Below are 16,079 nucleotides of genomic sequence, written 5' to 3' on the forward strand. Positions count from 1 at the left end.
ATTGTTCAGAATATATATAAGCATTTGTTTAAAATGTACAAGGAGAAAATGAATAGTAACGGGTTTGCAGATATGGCAAATGCACTGAGGAGAACTCAGAGATTAAATCTAATTTTCTCAAGAAAAATGTACACAACTAGTAACAGAAGAAACTAAGGAGAAATAAACTAGAACTAAACATATGTAAATATGTTCTTTAATGAAAATAAAATACACTATTTAGATAAACAATTATTAATTAAAAGGATTAATTAACTAGAGGTGCTTTAGAAAAGAGTTCAATGTAAATATAATAAAATAGCTCTAATCTACAAACTATTATGGCTGTTTGATTAACTGCAGATAAGTCCCAATATGCATTTGATGAACTATAACGTTAAAATAAATTATATTTTATAACATATTTGTTTCATTATTTTATTTATACTAGAATGTTGTTTTATAACAAAGCAAAGATAAACTAAAGGGGGTAAAATGTCAACATTAAATGAGGAAACATTGCACCGTTCTGACGTCATAGAGATAACGTTCACTGCTATTTTGAATACACCATAAATGTGAATGTTAAATGTTATAGTGTTTTCAGTCACGTTAACCTCTTGGATTTTTTAGTGACTGGCCCACCGACTGGCGAGTGACCAACCTTAGAAATCATCCCAGAAGACATCTAGTCTTACCCAGCCTGGTTACAGGCGTGACTGGGATCATTTTCCTTGTAGGATTTTACACTCTTGCCTGGACAATCACAAATACTAAATCACAAACATAGATTTTACGACCATGCCCCAGCAGGATTCGAACCCGCGACTATCGCAAGAGTAGGGGGACCGTCCTGTCACCTTTACCACTGCGTCACCAAGCCGGCTGGATAGACTGTAGACAACTAATGTTCGGGTGTGAGAAAGAGGTACTAACAAACATAGATTAAAACCCAAAAAATATATCCAATCAGCGGAAACTAAATATCTTAGAAAAATTAAAAAAGTGTAATACGGAAGTAAAATATCCTGTCAATAACAGGATAAGAAACTCAGAAGAAAGAAAAGATAATAGAGAGCCTTTAGAAAATTATATAAAGTGGAGACAAGTTAACTGGTGGGTCCCTTTGAGTATGGAATAGACAAGACCGGTTAAGGCAGCCTGTGAAGTAAGAACCAAAAGGAGAAATTCTAAAGGACGCCGTAAGTGAACCTATGATGAAAACTTAAGTGAAAACTTATATGAAAAAATAAAAAGGAAAAACCCCAGACCAAGAATATTAAGCAGAAGCAAGAAAAAATGCCCTGAAATTGTACAGGCAACATACACAATAAACAAACAAATATAACACACCTATACTACTTAGTGGTACAGAACGATTTTGATTATAAATATGTTGTAGCACATAATGAATATAAATCAAATCGAATAATTAAATAATTATACATATTGTTTGCTTGTTACACGTCATCCCTTAATAATAGTAATACAAAAAACACTAATAATAAAAAATAAGCTAGGCAAATTACTAATTTAACGCATAAGAATATAAAAAGACTTACCAATAAATATGAATATTTGATGATGAGCGTATCGCAGAAGCATTGAAACGATAACCGTCTGAAAATAAAGATATATTTATTAAAAAATTACTTTTCCTGTTTTATTTATATTTTTACAGCAGTGGGTCCACGATCGTCGGCGATACATTCGACAACTCATGAACACTACCGACTTGTTTGTATTTAATTTCCAGTTGTATCGCCTTTTTTTGCGCGAGTATTTCTTGTACTAGTTCCGAATATACTGTAAACTGATAAAATTAAAGGTATGCGCGCACGTTGGATGAACGTACAAATCGTATTTTCACAATCGATATTTTCTACCTTAAATATTCAAACGATCAAAAAAGTTATTGGCTTGATAAAAATATCTATATAATGAAAAAGTATCAATATTTCATAAAATTATAATTAAAGAATTATTATATTTGTTGTAATAAACAAAAGATACTCTAAAACGTTGATGAAGGAAGTTTTTATTACTCTTGGTGGGTGAACAGTCTGCCTCAATATGAAGCAATGAATATTTATTATGATAAATATTATACACATTAAGTACCTACAAATGTCCAAAATTATTAATAACTTTAACTTAATTTTAAAGGTTTGCTAGATATTTCATTATTTATATTATTCAACACAACTATTGAACATCATCCCAGAAAAACCAGTGTGGTTACTTTTTTTACTAGAATAGTTATTTCTCTTGGAATTTTACATTTTTTCGTACAGAAAAACCTTAACCCATGAGTTCTCATATTTGAGATTCTTGTAATTCTTGAAAAATGTGCTTTTCTGCACTAGTTACAATTTTACACCTGTCCATTCAATTTTTATTCATTCAAGTATGTAATAAATAACACTTTTGTTCGTTGAATTAGTGCTTGGTTAATATATGTGGAACCCACCTTTAAATTGCCAAATATTTTTCATTTATCGCTTAAATATCACTTAGTTATCACAAAATTAGCTATTTGAGTGACATCTACTCTAATTGTAACTAAATTACCACCTAAACCTACTGGACCATCAAAAAGAATTAAGCGCAACATTCTTATATTCTTAACTAGCGACCCGCCCCGGCTTCGCACGGGTGCAATGCTGATACTAAATTAAATACACTACAGAAAAAATATGAACGTTGTATATAAAAACATAGCGGCCCGCTCCGACTTTGCACGGGCATAAAATATATATGCCTATGTCACTCAATGAAAACATGATTAAAATCGATCCAGTATTTTTGGTTCATTCATTACTGCCCTTGGCCTGCACGCATTAAATTTGGAGTAAAACAATTCCTCTTCCCCTATACTTACTATGAAGATTTCCTGCTATCTTTGGAATATCTAAATTCATACAATTTTTATTACATTACACATTTTTAAACGCAAATTTTAAATTTGTAATATCTCCGAAAATATTTGTTTAATTTACATGCTGTAAGGAACCATATTGATCTATATTAATTGCACGCTGTATTTAAGGTACTTAATTCAATAAGGATTAATGCCGTATTGCTTAAAATAGCTTCGTAAATAAGCCATTTTCTCACGTAAAAAGTAAAAATAAAAATGGTTAATGTGGGTTATCCCTAAAAGATAAACATATACCATCGCGGACTTTTTTGTAGACCTTTTTATGGTGAACAATACTGTAGTACATTAATTTGATCTAACTCGTAGGGTTAGGCAGCGTTTTTGCTAATTGCTAAATAAGCCTAAAAAAATAGGTTAATTTACGACATCAGGTTAGAAACCTCTAAAATTAGCAATGTTGCCTTAGTATATTATGCATGTATTATACATATAAACCTTCCTCTTGAATCACTCTATCTATTGAAAAAAACCGCATCAAAATCCGTTGCGTAGTTTTAAAGATTTAAGCGCACATAGGGATATAGGGACAGAAAAGGCGACTTTGTTTTATACTATGTAGTGATACAAACAAATTGTTCAGTCTTCTTATTTTAGTTTCCGTTTTGTTTATCTTCGTTTTTCAATAGTCTTGTCTTGAAAGTTCCGTAAACAAAGAGAAAATGTTTGATTTAGGATTATTATAAGTTACATAAAAATCACTTCCTGAAATTTCATTGCGCCCTGAAATCTTAACTGATTTTTGACCATTGTTAGACAATTTTTACTTGGATTAACTTCGATTGATATCCCTTAAGCATCATTTTGAAAACAATCATTGTTTTGAAACACCGCTGAGATTGTGTAGTACTAAATTCGTTTGATTTTACAGCATCATTTCCTAGATTTAGTGGGTGATGATAAATGTATACCATGATATAATTTACAAATAGTGATAGAAGCTCTTTAGATATCCTTAAAATCTATTAGTATTAGTATATTAAGTATATTTGTCCGCATTTACAGCTACTAAAATCTTATGTTACAGTTAAACACGTTGAACTGCGTACTGGATCCAGAACTGAGGATTTACAGATGACAAAAATCACAACTGTGACATCATACGAATAGAACACAGCAATTTTAGCAGTGGATCTAATAATAACACCAAAAACACCTTAACAAAATACTCAAAGTAGTGGGATTTAAAAATTGATCTGCTGAAACCAGTGAAACAAAATCTGCTCCATATAATGTATACCATGACTATAAGAACATGTGCACCAATGTATATTAATAGTTTCCAACTCCTCCTATATGTTTTCTATAACATATCTTATTCTAAACCTTATATATAGCTCTATAGTCTTTATATATCCTTTAGTCAGATCAAAATCAGATGTCAGTAAAGATGTCAGAGTTAGAGGATAGTAAAAATTGACGTGTTTTATTGTTATCATTCAGATTTTGCAGACTGACATATCCATCAGAATGCACTAACACTTCGACTTATTTAACACTAACACTTTTAATCATATTTGTTATGGGTTCTACAGAAATTTTTTTTTAATTTATTACATCTTACATTAGATATGCATAGTACAATCTTAATTTACAAATTCATTTATTACTACTGTTCTGTTGTATATGCATTAATAGACAAGCAAAGCGATTACGGGATTAATACATCAGTAAGTATTTCCCAAATTAAAATAAAACTAAACTACTTAAGTAAAAGAATTGAGGAATACATATGTCTTGCTTGTGAATTAATCCAAATACAAATGAAATATAGTAATAAATTAATTTATAATTAAGATTGTACTAAGCGTATCTAATAAGTTATAAAAAAAAACTTAAGTTAAAGTTAAGAAGTGTATTATTTCAGTTTAAAGTTTAAGTTAAGTGTTAAAGTTAAGAAGTAATTTATATAGTGTACACTTATACACTATACAAATTAGTGTGTGGTTGATAAAAATAATGATTTAGCGACCTTGTTTCATATTTGAGGCTAAATCTTGGATCATTTCGTATATTCATTTGATTACGAGGTCATCGTTCAGCTGTTCGTTCGTTACGTAGCGATAAACATTGATATGACATAATGTTAATTGTATATTTGTAATTATTTATAATCATATTATCTATTAGGCAAAATAGCAAAATCCGACAAGTCAACAAAATTTATGATTAAAAATTTTAAAAGGTTTTACAGTAATATAGACACAGAAAAGCAAGAGAGTATTTTTGAGTTATACCATATGTATGTATATCAGAACAGCCAAACTATACATAAAATTGATCTAGTATTGAGTATGTTCTAATCATCAAAATTAAAATCCGCCCAGTAGATTATTATATTGTTGTATTAATGTTATTAATAGTCCGTCATTCATTATAATTTAGAACTCATATAGTTACAAGTATTCAAAATGTAATCAAACTTTGATAATTAAAATATGATATCGCGGAAAGTCATCAAGTGTTACTCACTGAATTTACGCCATCAATAAAAACATTTATTAATAACTGTTGATACTTCAAAGAAGGTAATTTCGATACAGTTTGCGAAAAAGAGCATGACCAACTAAAATGTGAGAAATGAGAAGCAAACATGACGAAATTATCATTGTTAATAGTTGTAAAACAAATGTTACTAAGAAAAAAATTAAAATATAATAATGTATACTCTTTTCTATAATAAGACTACACGATGATATTAGAAACTGCAAACATTAAATCACCTAACTTACGTTAGTTACATTATGTTAAAAGGGAACGTTCTTAAAATCTTACACGAAAATATGAACATATCAAGTGCAACTTCACATACAGTAGGTGGCCAAATTATTAGGGACAGTACTAGTATTTATGTAATCTATAACTTATTATATTTGTTTGAATAAATGAAAATTTATTTCTTAATTAATTTATTTTTATTTAAATTTATTAATTAAATGACATGTTGTTTTTAATGAGTTATTTAATCTTAAATAGGTACTGGTCTCATCATTTTTTTTGTGAAGGGGCAACACAGTAAATGCGCGTCATTTGTTAATTATTATTATTATTGTTGCATTATCCGGATATTATAATTTCATTACATTTAACCGACTTTTGTATATAAAACAATCAAAAGGTAAGCAGTGCTCTAGTGATAATTTTGCTACGTTTTGTCTACGAATTTCCATTTTATTAATTGTTGGACGCGATTACCGCAAATTTTCGTCTTTTCAGGACGGGTAAGGCTTTAGACACGTCTCCAAGAAAATGGAGAGAGATACAAAAATACATTGTTACTGCACTCCACATATTCCCAGGGAAAGAGAGCAGCTATTGCTGGAGTTTCCAAAGTATGTCGTCAATAAAATTAAAATTGATGATTGAGGCAAATCGTGTTAACAAATGTGGCAGAAAAAAGAATCAATCAAATCAGATCAATGAAGGGTTCCTAGACAACGGTATTTTTATGTAGGATTCAACACTGTGTCACAAAGCCAGAAGTGTTACTGCATACTTACTGGAAAAATTCACTCTTTTGCCTTGGCCAGGGAATGCAGCAGATAGAAAATATGTGGGTACTAACCAAACGAGCGATTGCAAAAGAAGTGATTACCACCAAGCAGCAGTTGAATTGAAACTCTCATCAGAGAATGGCATCACAACTCCAAAACTCCAGGAAGATGTGGAAACACATATTGAGAGCATGCCCCGATGCATAGAAGCTCTTATTGCAGCAAAGGATGGCATCACTAGATATTAAAATTACTAAAACGAAAATTATAAAACTGTTTTGTATATTTTTTGTAGTTTGTATGATCCCAATAGATTACAGAAATAAATAAAAAATATGTAAGAGACCCCCAACTAATCATTTGTTACAGAAAGCCAATTAAACTAGAAAATTAAATAATCTCAATATTGTCCCTAATAATTTCACCACCCACTGTACAAAAGAAAAAACTGCTCCACCATACACAAATCAATAAAATGTAAGCTTTTGAATTTTCCTGCAAATAGTCTCGACACCCACAAAAATCCCAAAACTCAATCGAAAAACATCTTAAACATCTTTGAACAAAAAACATCCAAAAGCTGAAGGAAGGTTGGAATTAATGTATCACAGCCGGATTCGTAAGAAATATGTTAAAACATCATTAAATTTGAAACTAATACCTCAAAGTAAACAATATTCGTAGGATATAAAAATATATATAAAAACGTAGTCTGAAAAGAAAAAACAAAACAAAAAAATCCGCTGAATTATAAAAATAGATATAATGAGCTTAATTATGGATGTCGTATCGTAGGCCTTATTGACTAACTTCAGTTATTTAGCGCGCACGGATGGAAGATAAAAAGCCGTAAAGAGACCCAAACCACAAAAAAACGGTCGACATCCTGTCTGCAAGAAAAAAGGAATAGTAGAGTGTGTCAAAAACAAAAATAATTCAGTAGGATATGTATTTTATAAAACAATAAAGGAAACCACCATAGAAAAAATTGATTAACCAACGGGTGCAACACAAAATTGGGGACTTCTGATGCTTGTAGTATCGATGGTGTATCGACCACTAACATCCGATAGATAACCGTTCATTCACCAAAAAGGAACCAGCCATTGGCAATACGCGAAGATTGGTACCATGCGGTCAGATGATATAAAGGACCATGACTACAACTATGGCGAAATCTGGTGCACGTCTAAACGCGTAATAAGGAAAACTTCGAACTCAATCCCCCATCTCAAGCCTCCACGGGTTTCGCCTCCTCAAATTTAGAAAAAAATTCTGCTAGCTTGCCGAGTCCAACGAAACAAAGTGCAGCTCTTCCAAGGACCCGTCCAAACACAACCTACATGAAATTTCACACATTAAAAATAAAATAATAAAAACTTCAAGTCTTCTAAATCATTCAGTCTTAACTTCATTCTAGACAGTCTAGATTCTCCAAGAGTTCTTTCACTAAAAAATCACTAGGTTATGAAGAAATCACTGTCAACAACTTGAGGAAATCTATCGAACAAGCAACTATCCGAATAACATGGTGGCCACTTCGATCCGTCTAAATTGAAAAATTCCATATGCAGACTCTAGAGTAAAATTTAGGTTATAGTTCCCACTGAAAATCAGTTGAGAAAATAAGTTAGACATTTATGTATATTAGAAATCAGTGACGAATATGTTTTCCTATAGGAAAAATAGGAGTATATAGTCTATCCAAAGAATCAGTGAACTTACGCCATCAATATGTAAAATGTATTGCCTATTGGAGTTTGTAAATTAGTTTTAATATCAGACAATATTTTCTTTGTCATTGTATTCCCGTCAAAAATACAATGCTGTCTGATACAATAGCCTGCAAAAATCGTTCGGTTACCAAATATCTGCAAAATTCTTCAAAACGTCAGTGATAAGAGGCTATAAGCCGGCAAACGTCGTTTTGGTGCTTTGCTGGTGTCGATAAATTTCGATTCGCAACTTAATATTTTTTATTACCCTGGTTGAAAATGCCGAGGCCGAATAAATAGTCAGTCAGAAACAGATGGTAAGAATGGGGGCCCGTTCTTACCACTAAAATGCGTTAGAGAGTTGAGAATTGATATTAAATATTAAGCTGTTGGTAATATTTTTATTGTATTGCAGATGCACTGAATATTAGTGTGGCCACTATAACAAAAATCTCTCAAATTTAAGAAAAACCATATAACTTTGGATTCGCTGAAAAGCAAGTATCTACATACCTTGCTGTTGGCTTTATTCAATATTAAATACATGAAGTGTATAAAAAGGTGATTTTTTCAATATAAACATAACTTAATACATTTAGTTCAGAGGAAACTGTTAATTTAGAAAGTATCCATAGAAAACTTAGGAATATGCAGCTCTTTGAGGAATATAAGTCATCATTTCAAACACTGTTAGGAAACATAGGATTTAAATAGTATAAAGATAACCCACGAAGAGATCCAATGGGATTTCCAGACATCGCTTTTAAAAGAATACAATTTTTAAAAGCATATACTGAAATTAAGGGAGACTTGTTATTTCAATTTGTCTACAAACAAAACAAAACAACAAAAGTTGCTGGAAAAAGATAAAAGTTAGAATAACATTTGATTAGGTTTGGTAAATCAAAACTGTAACGTATAACGTTTTCCTCCCTATCACTGCATATTCAATCAAATCGAATTGTTAAGGGATGTGACAAAGAAGTACTACAGTAGATATGCAGGTCGAAAAAGATATACAGGCAGTAACTGTTTGGATATGTGGACAGGATTGTCTAGGGTTTGGATAAACTCCATCAGACACACCGAAGAAGAAAGTGACAAATTTTGGAATTGTGAACTAGTGTTAGATTCGAAAGTAACCGCTTAGTTATTGACTTGAATACTGGCTCAGAATGTGACAGTGAGTATATTCGTACTTTCTGCAAGTATTCAATAAGGTTCAGCTGCACTTTTCTTTCAAGGCAGAAAGCTAAAACCTTCCACAAAGGCTTAACAACAAATTAAGATATATTTAAAATTAACAAAAATAAACAGTCAAAAATAGCGATTTTGTGACAAAAGATTGACAAGAGAAAATTTTACAGATGTAATATAACTCCACGACATGATCGAAATAAGCTGCCACTAAAATATTCTAGTGTTTAGGTTCTATGTTATATCTAGACCACAATCAACATATTTCAATAATCGATATACTCAGTTGGTAAAAGAAAATGAAAATAAAGGATGACTAAAATGATGGAGAATTGAAGTATACAACATATAAAAATGATATTAGATGTTTGCATGTATTTTGATCATTTTAACGCGTCGGTATACAATTGCAATAACAGTACATTACAGAGTAAGACTTTATAGTCATGTCCATGCATATTCGGTTTTGGTGTCGATGTGACGATTTCCTCGACTAACACATAACTTTTTAGGCTTGGAATCGCCGTAATTGATTCACCTTCAAGCGCCAGTCACAAGGTACCATGGAAAACTCCTATTTTTACTAGCAAGCATTGAAAGCGCGATGTTTGAAATTTCACTTTCCGTCAATTCATATGGTAATTTTAAATTAAACAACAAAAGTAAGCAATGATAAACTACAATTTCGTCGGCTTGATGGCGCAGTGGCTAAAGCGACAGGATAGTCCTACTGTTGCGATAGTTGTGGGTTAGAATGCCGCTGAGGCATGATAGACTTTATGTTTGCGATTCTAATGGTAAATGTCTTAATAGGCAACAGTGAGTAATCCAACAAGGAATAACCGTCCCAGTCACGCCAGTAACCAGGCTGTGTAAGACCGGATATCTTCTGGAATGATCTCTAAGTTGGTCACTGGCCAGTCAATAGGTTTAATGCCGAGAACAGTGGTTTGGACCCCACGTTAAACAATAGGTCCAGTCCAACACCAAGGACATCTTTTGAAATTAAATAATAATAATACATTACATGGAATGTGCTCGCGGACTCGAAAATATATGGATTATATGGAATATCGAAAAAGAGATAGTCACATATGTTAAACTTAATTTAAATGATGGACTTATATCATATTTATTAAAAAAATCTTTTCGCTATAATGTCGCTGCAAAATCAAAATGTTCTTGTTTTTTTTTTCGAATATTTTAAGAGAATAGCAGTACTGCAAACGCTATCCGTATCCGGCAGCAGGTAAATTTGCGACGAGTTACGCGACCCCTGGCGGCGCCCGTCGGCAACCAGGCTCGCGTCATCTCGAGTGTTAATCAGCGCCCTCCTCGGGTTACCACTGAACTACATAAATCAACGGTACCCGAGCCGAGGGTTAACAGGCTCCCCACGGCCTACTCTGCGATAATTACGTCAAAGATCAGATGACGTACCAGTAGCGGCTCGTTGCTCGACATTATTTTTTCAAACGCCCATTTTTCACAAATATGATGCGTCCAGTTGCGTTACTCTGCTATTAACTACTATCTAACACTTTTTGTATTGATACGAGGGTAATCCCAAAATTACGATACCTAATAAAATTAAATTACAAAAATTATTTTTGTTTTTCAATATATATTTTATATATTTTAGGTGCAAAATATGTATAAAAGATAAAAATTATAATAAAACATAAATGAAGTAATGAAAATATGCAGATGAAGTGAAACTAACTATATAATTTGCCTAGATGGAAGACACATAGGACAAATAGAAGAAATTATGAATTATTATAAGTTATACAGTAATTTGATAAATGTTAAGAAGTTTAATGATTAATGCAATAAAATAAGTAATTACATGACAATTTATTCTTTGAATCTATTATCAAATATTTAAGTTATTTACTTTACAGACCTAAGTTTTGAGAAGTTAATAGTTAATTTAATGATTATAAATACATTACTTTAATTTAATAAATTTAATATTGTTTTAATTAATAAACAAATATGTATAAATTAATTTAACATTCCATGTTTCTGATTATAATCTCTGGACATAAAAGTAAATAAAAATTACATATACTTATACTTAATGCTCTGAAATTGTTGCAGTTCTGAAAATAATGTTACTCATGATACTTTTGTTATAATATTCAGTGATATAATAATTTAAAATTATTAATACTTTGTTGATAATTAGAACTTAATGTAAATTATATTTAATTAAATTAATTAAATTACTAAGTATTAATTCTTGAGCTAGTGCCTGTATTTTAATATACAGACATTTGTTACTGTAATTAATGTTATATATCAAATATATTTCTGATCTTATATTGAAAATATTATGAAAACAAGTTTTAGTAGTATTAACATATCATTTTTAAATTATTATCTTTGATATATTATAAGAGAATAATGATTAACTTTATAAATCGTGGTCGATTATGATTCGAACAGGTCGATCACTAGTATATATTATTTCTGCAAAAAAGAGGATTTGAATGTAAAACTGACGTTGTGCCGAAATAATGTTATATGAACCGGGAGCCAAAACGCTACAAATCTGTTTTGTCTCTGTCGCACTCGATGGTTTGTATGATTTTTTACAAGTTTTATTGATACACTATTTTAATAATTTGATGTTATAATTAGGCATTCTAATGGGTATCGAAGACGATTCCTCATTGTAATAATAGATCCGTAAAAACAAGTTGTTTATTTTAATTCCAGGACAGAAAAAGACAAACGTGATTAAATTTTGCAAGACTTCAACCAGCAGATAAATCTACAAGGTCGGTAATGTATTTCGGTGAAGCCTATTATCACAGATGTCCTTACTATTTTTACTATCCCTATATTAATCGGCTTAGCGAAAATGTCCGCCTTTTTGAAGAAAACGGAGGCACCTAGATGGGTGAAAGTTGCCACGGTTAAAACTTGTATGGAAAAAGAATTTTTAGCCCTACATTTTTGTACAATATTCACTACAAATAAATAAATTCCAATAAAATGAAATACACCCAAATTAAGCAACTAGAAATAGCCGTCAGATCGGTGATTGGATCTGGCCGATCTGCTGCGCTCTAGCCACTCTAATACTAATACAGGATTCGCCGTTTCTGTTGTACGTAAATCAACCACGGACGCATAATTTTTACCACAAAAAATCACAGGCAACTTTAAATCAAAAGACAAATCCCTGAATTTTACATCTGAAACCATAATAAAAGGTGAAGTGAGTGTGTTAAAACATTATTAAACGAAGTTATTTAATATTAAGCAGTGTTTTATGCAGATTTTGTGTTACATTCTATTATTCCCGTATTATTGGAACTATTAAAGAGTTATGGTAAGTTTGGATGAAAACGATTAAGAATAGTGTAATCACGTAAAATTATATTTTACATTTAGTATGGGTACTAGTACGGTCATGAATGAAAAATATACCAAGCGAGTGACGAAATAAGATCAGCTTGATGTTGTCTCTATCAGAGATCAAATATATGAAATGTATATAAACAGAAGTAGTATTTTCAATATTAACATAATTTAAATAGTCATAAAATTGAGATGACGTAGGTTCACTGCTACTTTGGATAGACTATAGTTTATTCAAAGTAGCAGCGAACTCACGTCATCAAGATGTATAGTTAATTCAAAATAGCAGTGACACGAGTGTCAATATGTGTCTGTCTAAAGTTGTAAATTCATTTTACAGTCAGACAATGTTATCCTTGTCATACACACTTGTCACTAACATATCTGAAAGATCAGACACATTCAAAAAGAAATTGACAAATGGTAGAATCTTGAGCAAGTTTTGAGAGATTGGAAATAAACAGCTTACTTATTCACATGATTAGTGTTTCTGAAAGTGAGAGTGATTGAATAAAACCTTATGAATGTTGGTTTATGATTCAATGCTGATGATTACCAAGACAGGGAGATGAAAGAGGAAACCACTAAAGGTCAGTATACAATTAATATACTTTAGTTGCAGGGAAATGTATTATAGAGTGTAAAAGCTTTTTGAGCATGTGTGTTGTTGTTCAGAATATACATGAACGTTTGGTTAACATATATGAGGAGAGAAATAGCACTAACTGTTTTGCAGCTATGGCAAATGCATTAAGGAGAATGCAGTGATTAAATGTAGTTTTATCAAGAGAGATGTATACAGATAGTAATAGGACAAACTAAAGAGAAATATAGTAATATCATAATGACTTTACAAGGATACATTGCATCGAAAGAAACCAGTACCAAGCTAAAACATCTAATGAAAGTAAAATACATTACTCAGATATACAATTGTTAATTATGTGGATTAGGCCTTCGGGGGATACCACTACATTCAAAAACGCACCTAGAACTCTACCGATAGTAGTGCGGAAAAAAGCTCAATGTATATATAATAAAACAACTCTAACCTATAAATTATTGCGGCTGTAATTAATTGTAGTTTTAAGTTCTTCGATAATAACTGCATTTGATGTACTATGATATTAAAATAAATTATATTTAATAAAATGTTTGTTCAGTTATTTTATTTATATTAAGATCAAAAATATAAAATATATCTCAGAGCCAAAATGTACTAAAACTCAGAGTTGATGCGGCAACGTTGCGACGTTTTGACAGTTGTCCCCTGTCACTGTTATTTTGAATTGATTATATAATATATTGCCTATTGCAGCCTGTAAATTCGTTTAAAGACCAGGCAATATTTTCCTTTTCATTTTAGTTGTGCCAAAATATTATAAAATGCTGTCTGATGCGTTCGGAAGTCATTCGGTTGTCAAATGTCAATGCAAAATTCTTCAAAATTTGTTTCGATAAATTTCAAATCGCTGTTTAATACTTGTGATTACTCTAATTGAAAATTCCGATGCCAAATAAATAGTCCGTCAGAAACAGATTAGATCTCTAATCAATAACTTCGAACAGGAACGCGGTATTGGAAGTAAAATGCTCTTATGAGTAAAATGCGTTAGAGAGGTAAGTATTGATATTATCAAATATTAAGCTGTTGGAGTATTTATTGGAAATATTTTTATTGTGTTGCACCTGCACTGAAGATTAGTATGGATACTATGACTAAAACCTCTTAAAAAATATCTTGACGGTAAGCAGCTTTTTCAATATAAGCATAACTTAATACAATTATTTCAGAGGAAACTTTTAGTTTGGAAAGTATCCATAGAAAACTTAGGAACATGCAGCTCTTTGAGGGATATAAGTTATCATTTGAAACACTGTTAGGAAACAGGATTTAAATAGTATAAAGATAACCCACGAGGAAGTCCAATAGAATTTCCAGACATCGCTTTTAAAAGAATACAATTTTTAAAAGCATATAATAAAATTAAGGGAGACTTGTTATTTCAATTTGTCTACAGACATAAGTATTTCAAAACGGAACATAAGCCACCCTTGGCCACCCACACTAATAAAAAGAGTGTAAAGAAAATAATACTTGATGGAAAAAGGTAAAAGTTAGAATGACATTTGATTAGGTTTGGTAAATCAAAATATTTTTTAATAATTAATTGCTGATATATTATTATTCATGCTAAAATCTAAAATCCAACAAAAATATCCCAACAAGTGGTTGGCAAAGCCTATAATTAAGAAATGGCTTGCAAAATATAAATTAGGATTTGGAGATAACATGTTAAAGAGTGAAGTATTTCAAATTGTCACTTGGTAAATATAAATTAAATGTTTAATTGTGTTTTATGTAATTTATTTTTTAGAAAAAGGCCCGAAAAAAGATACGCAATATATCAGACGGCTGAACAATATGGCCACGGAATGTAACATCTTCCTCCCTATCACTGCATATTCAATAAAATCGAATTGTTATGGGATATAGGCAAGAATTACTACAGTAGACATGCCAGTCGAGAAAAATACAAGCAAGAACTGTTTGGATATGTGAAAAGGATTGTCCACAATAACAGCTTTCGGATTGGATGAACTCCATCAGACACACAGAAGAAGAAATTGGAATTACGAACTAGTGTTATTAACCGCTTGGTTAATGACTTGAATAGTGGTTCAGAATGTGACGGTGAGTGAATAAAACTTTCTGGATGTGGGATTATGATTCAATACTGACAATACCAAGACAGGGTGATGAGAGTGGAAACAATTAAAGGTGAGTATATAATTAATATATGATAACTATATAAAATCGTATTGCGAAAGATTTATGTGCACATGTTTGCAATTGTTCAGAGTATATATGAGCATTTGGTTAAAATATACGAGGAGAGAATAAAACTAACCGTTTTGCAGATATGACAAATGTGACATGTGAGTGAAGAAAAATGTACAAAGGTAGTAACAGAAGAAACAAACGAAAAATATAGTGATATCAGAATGATTTGACACGAAAACAAAAATGAAGCAAACAAGAACAAAACATAAAAAGGTAAATATGTTATGTAATGACAATAAAATACATCAATTAGATGTATAATAATTATTAGGCGGATTAAGCCTCCAGGGGATACCATAGTTAGCTTAGGAAAGAGTTCAATATATATATATATATATATATATATATATATATATATATATATATATATATATATATATATATATATATATATATATATATATAATAAAACAACTTTAACCTACAAACTATTGTGGCTATTTAATTAATTGTAGTTAAGTCTTTCGATAATATATGCATTAGACGTACTATAATGTTAAAATAAATTGTATTATATAACATGTTTGTTTCATTATTTT

General features: G+C 31.0%; 1 protein-coding gene across 3 annotated transcripts in view; it reads right to left on the reverse strand.

The window, feature by feature from the left end:
- Positions 1 to 16,079, reverse strand: part of LOC143195998 (membralin) — a 177,882-nt gene that overhangs the window by 151,121 nt on the left and 10,682 nt on the right. For all 3 annotated transcript variants that reach the window (XM_076403568.1, XM_076403570.1, XM_076403569.1), the window contains exon 6: positions 1,542 to 1,599. In XM_076403568.1, the coding sequence (XP_076259683.1) occupies positions 1,542 to 1,599 (58 nt within the window). The remainder of the gene's footprint in view (positions 1 to 1,541; positions 1,600 to 16,079) is intronic.

Source organism: Rhynchophorus ferrugineus, unplaced genomic scaffold, assembly GCF_030347505.1.
Source record: "Rhynchophorus ferrugineus isolate W39M unplaced genomic scaffold, kcgeb_rfMv2 rfM4, whole genome shotgun sequence".
In the NCBI taxonomy this organism is placed as follows: Eukaryota; Metazoa; Arthropoda; class Insecta; order Coleoptera; family Curculionidae; genus Rhynchophorus; species Rhynchophorus ferrugineus.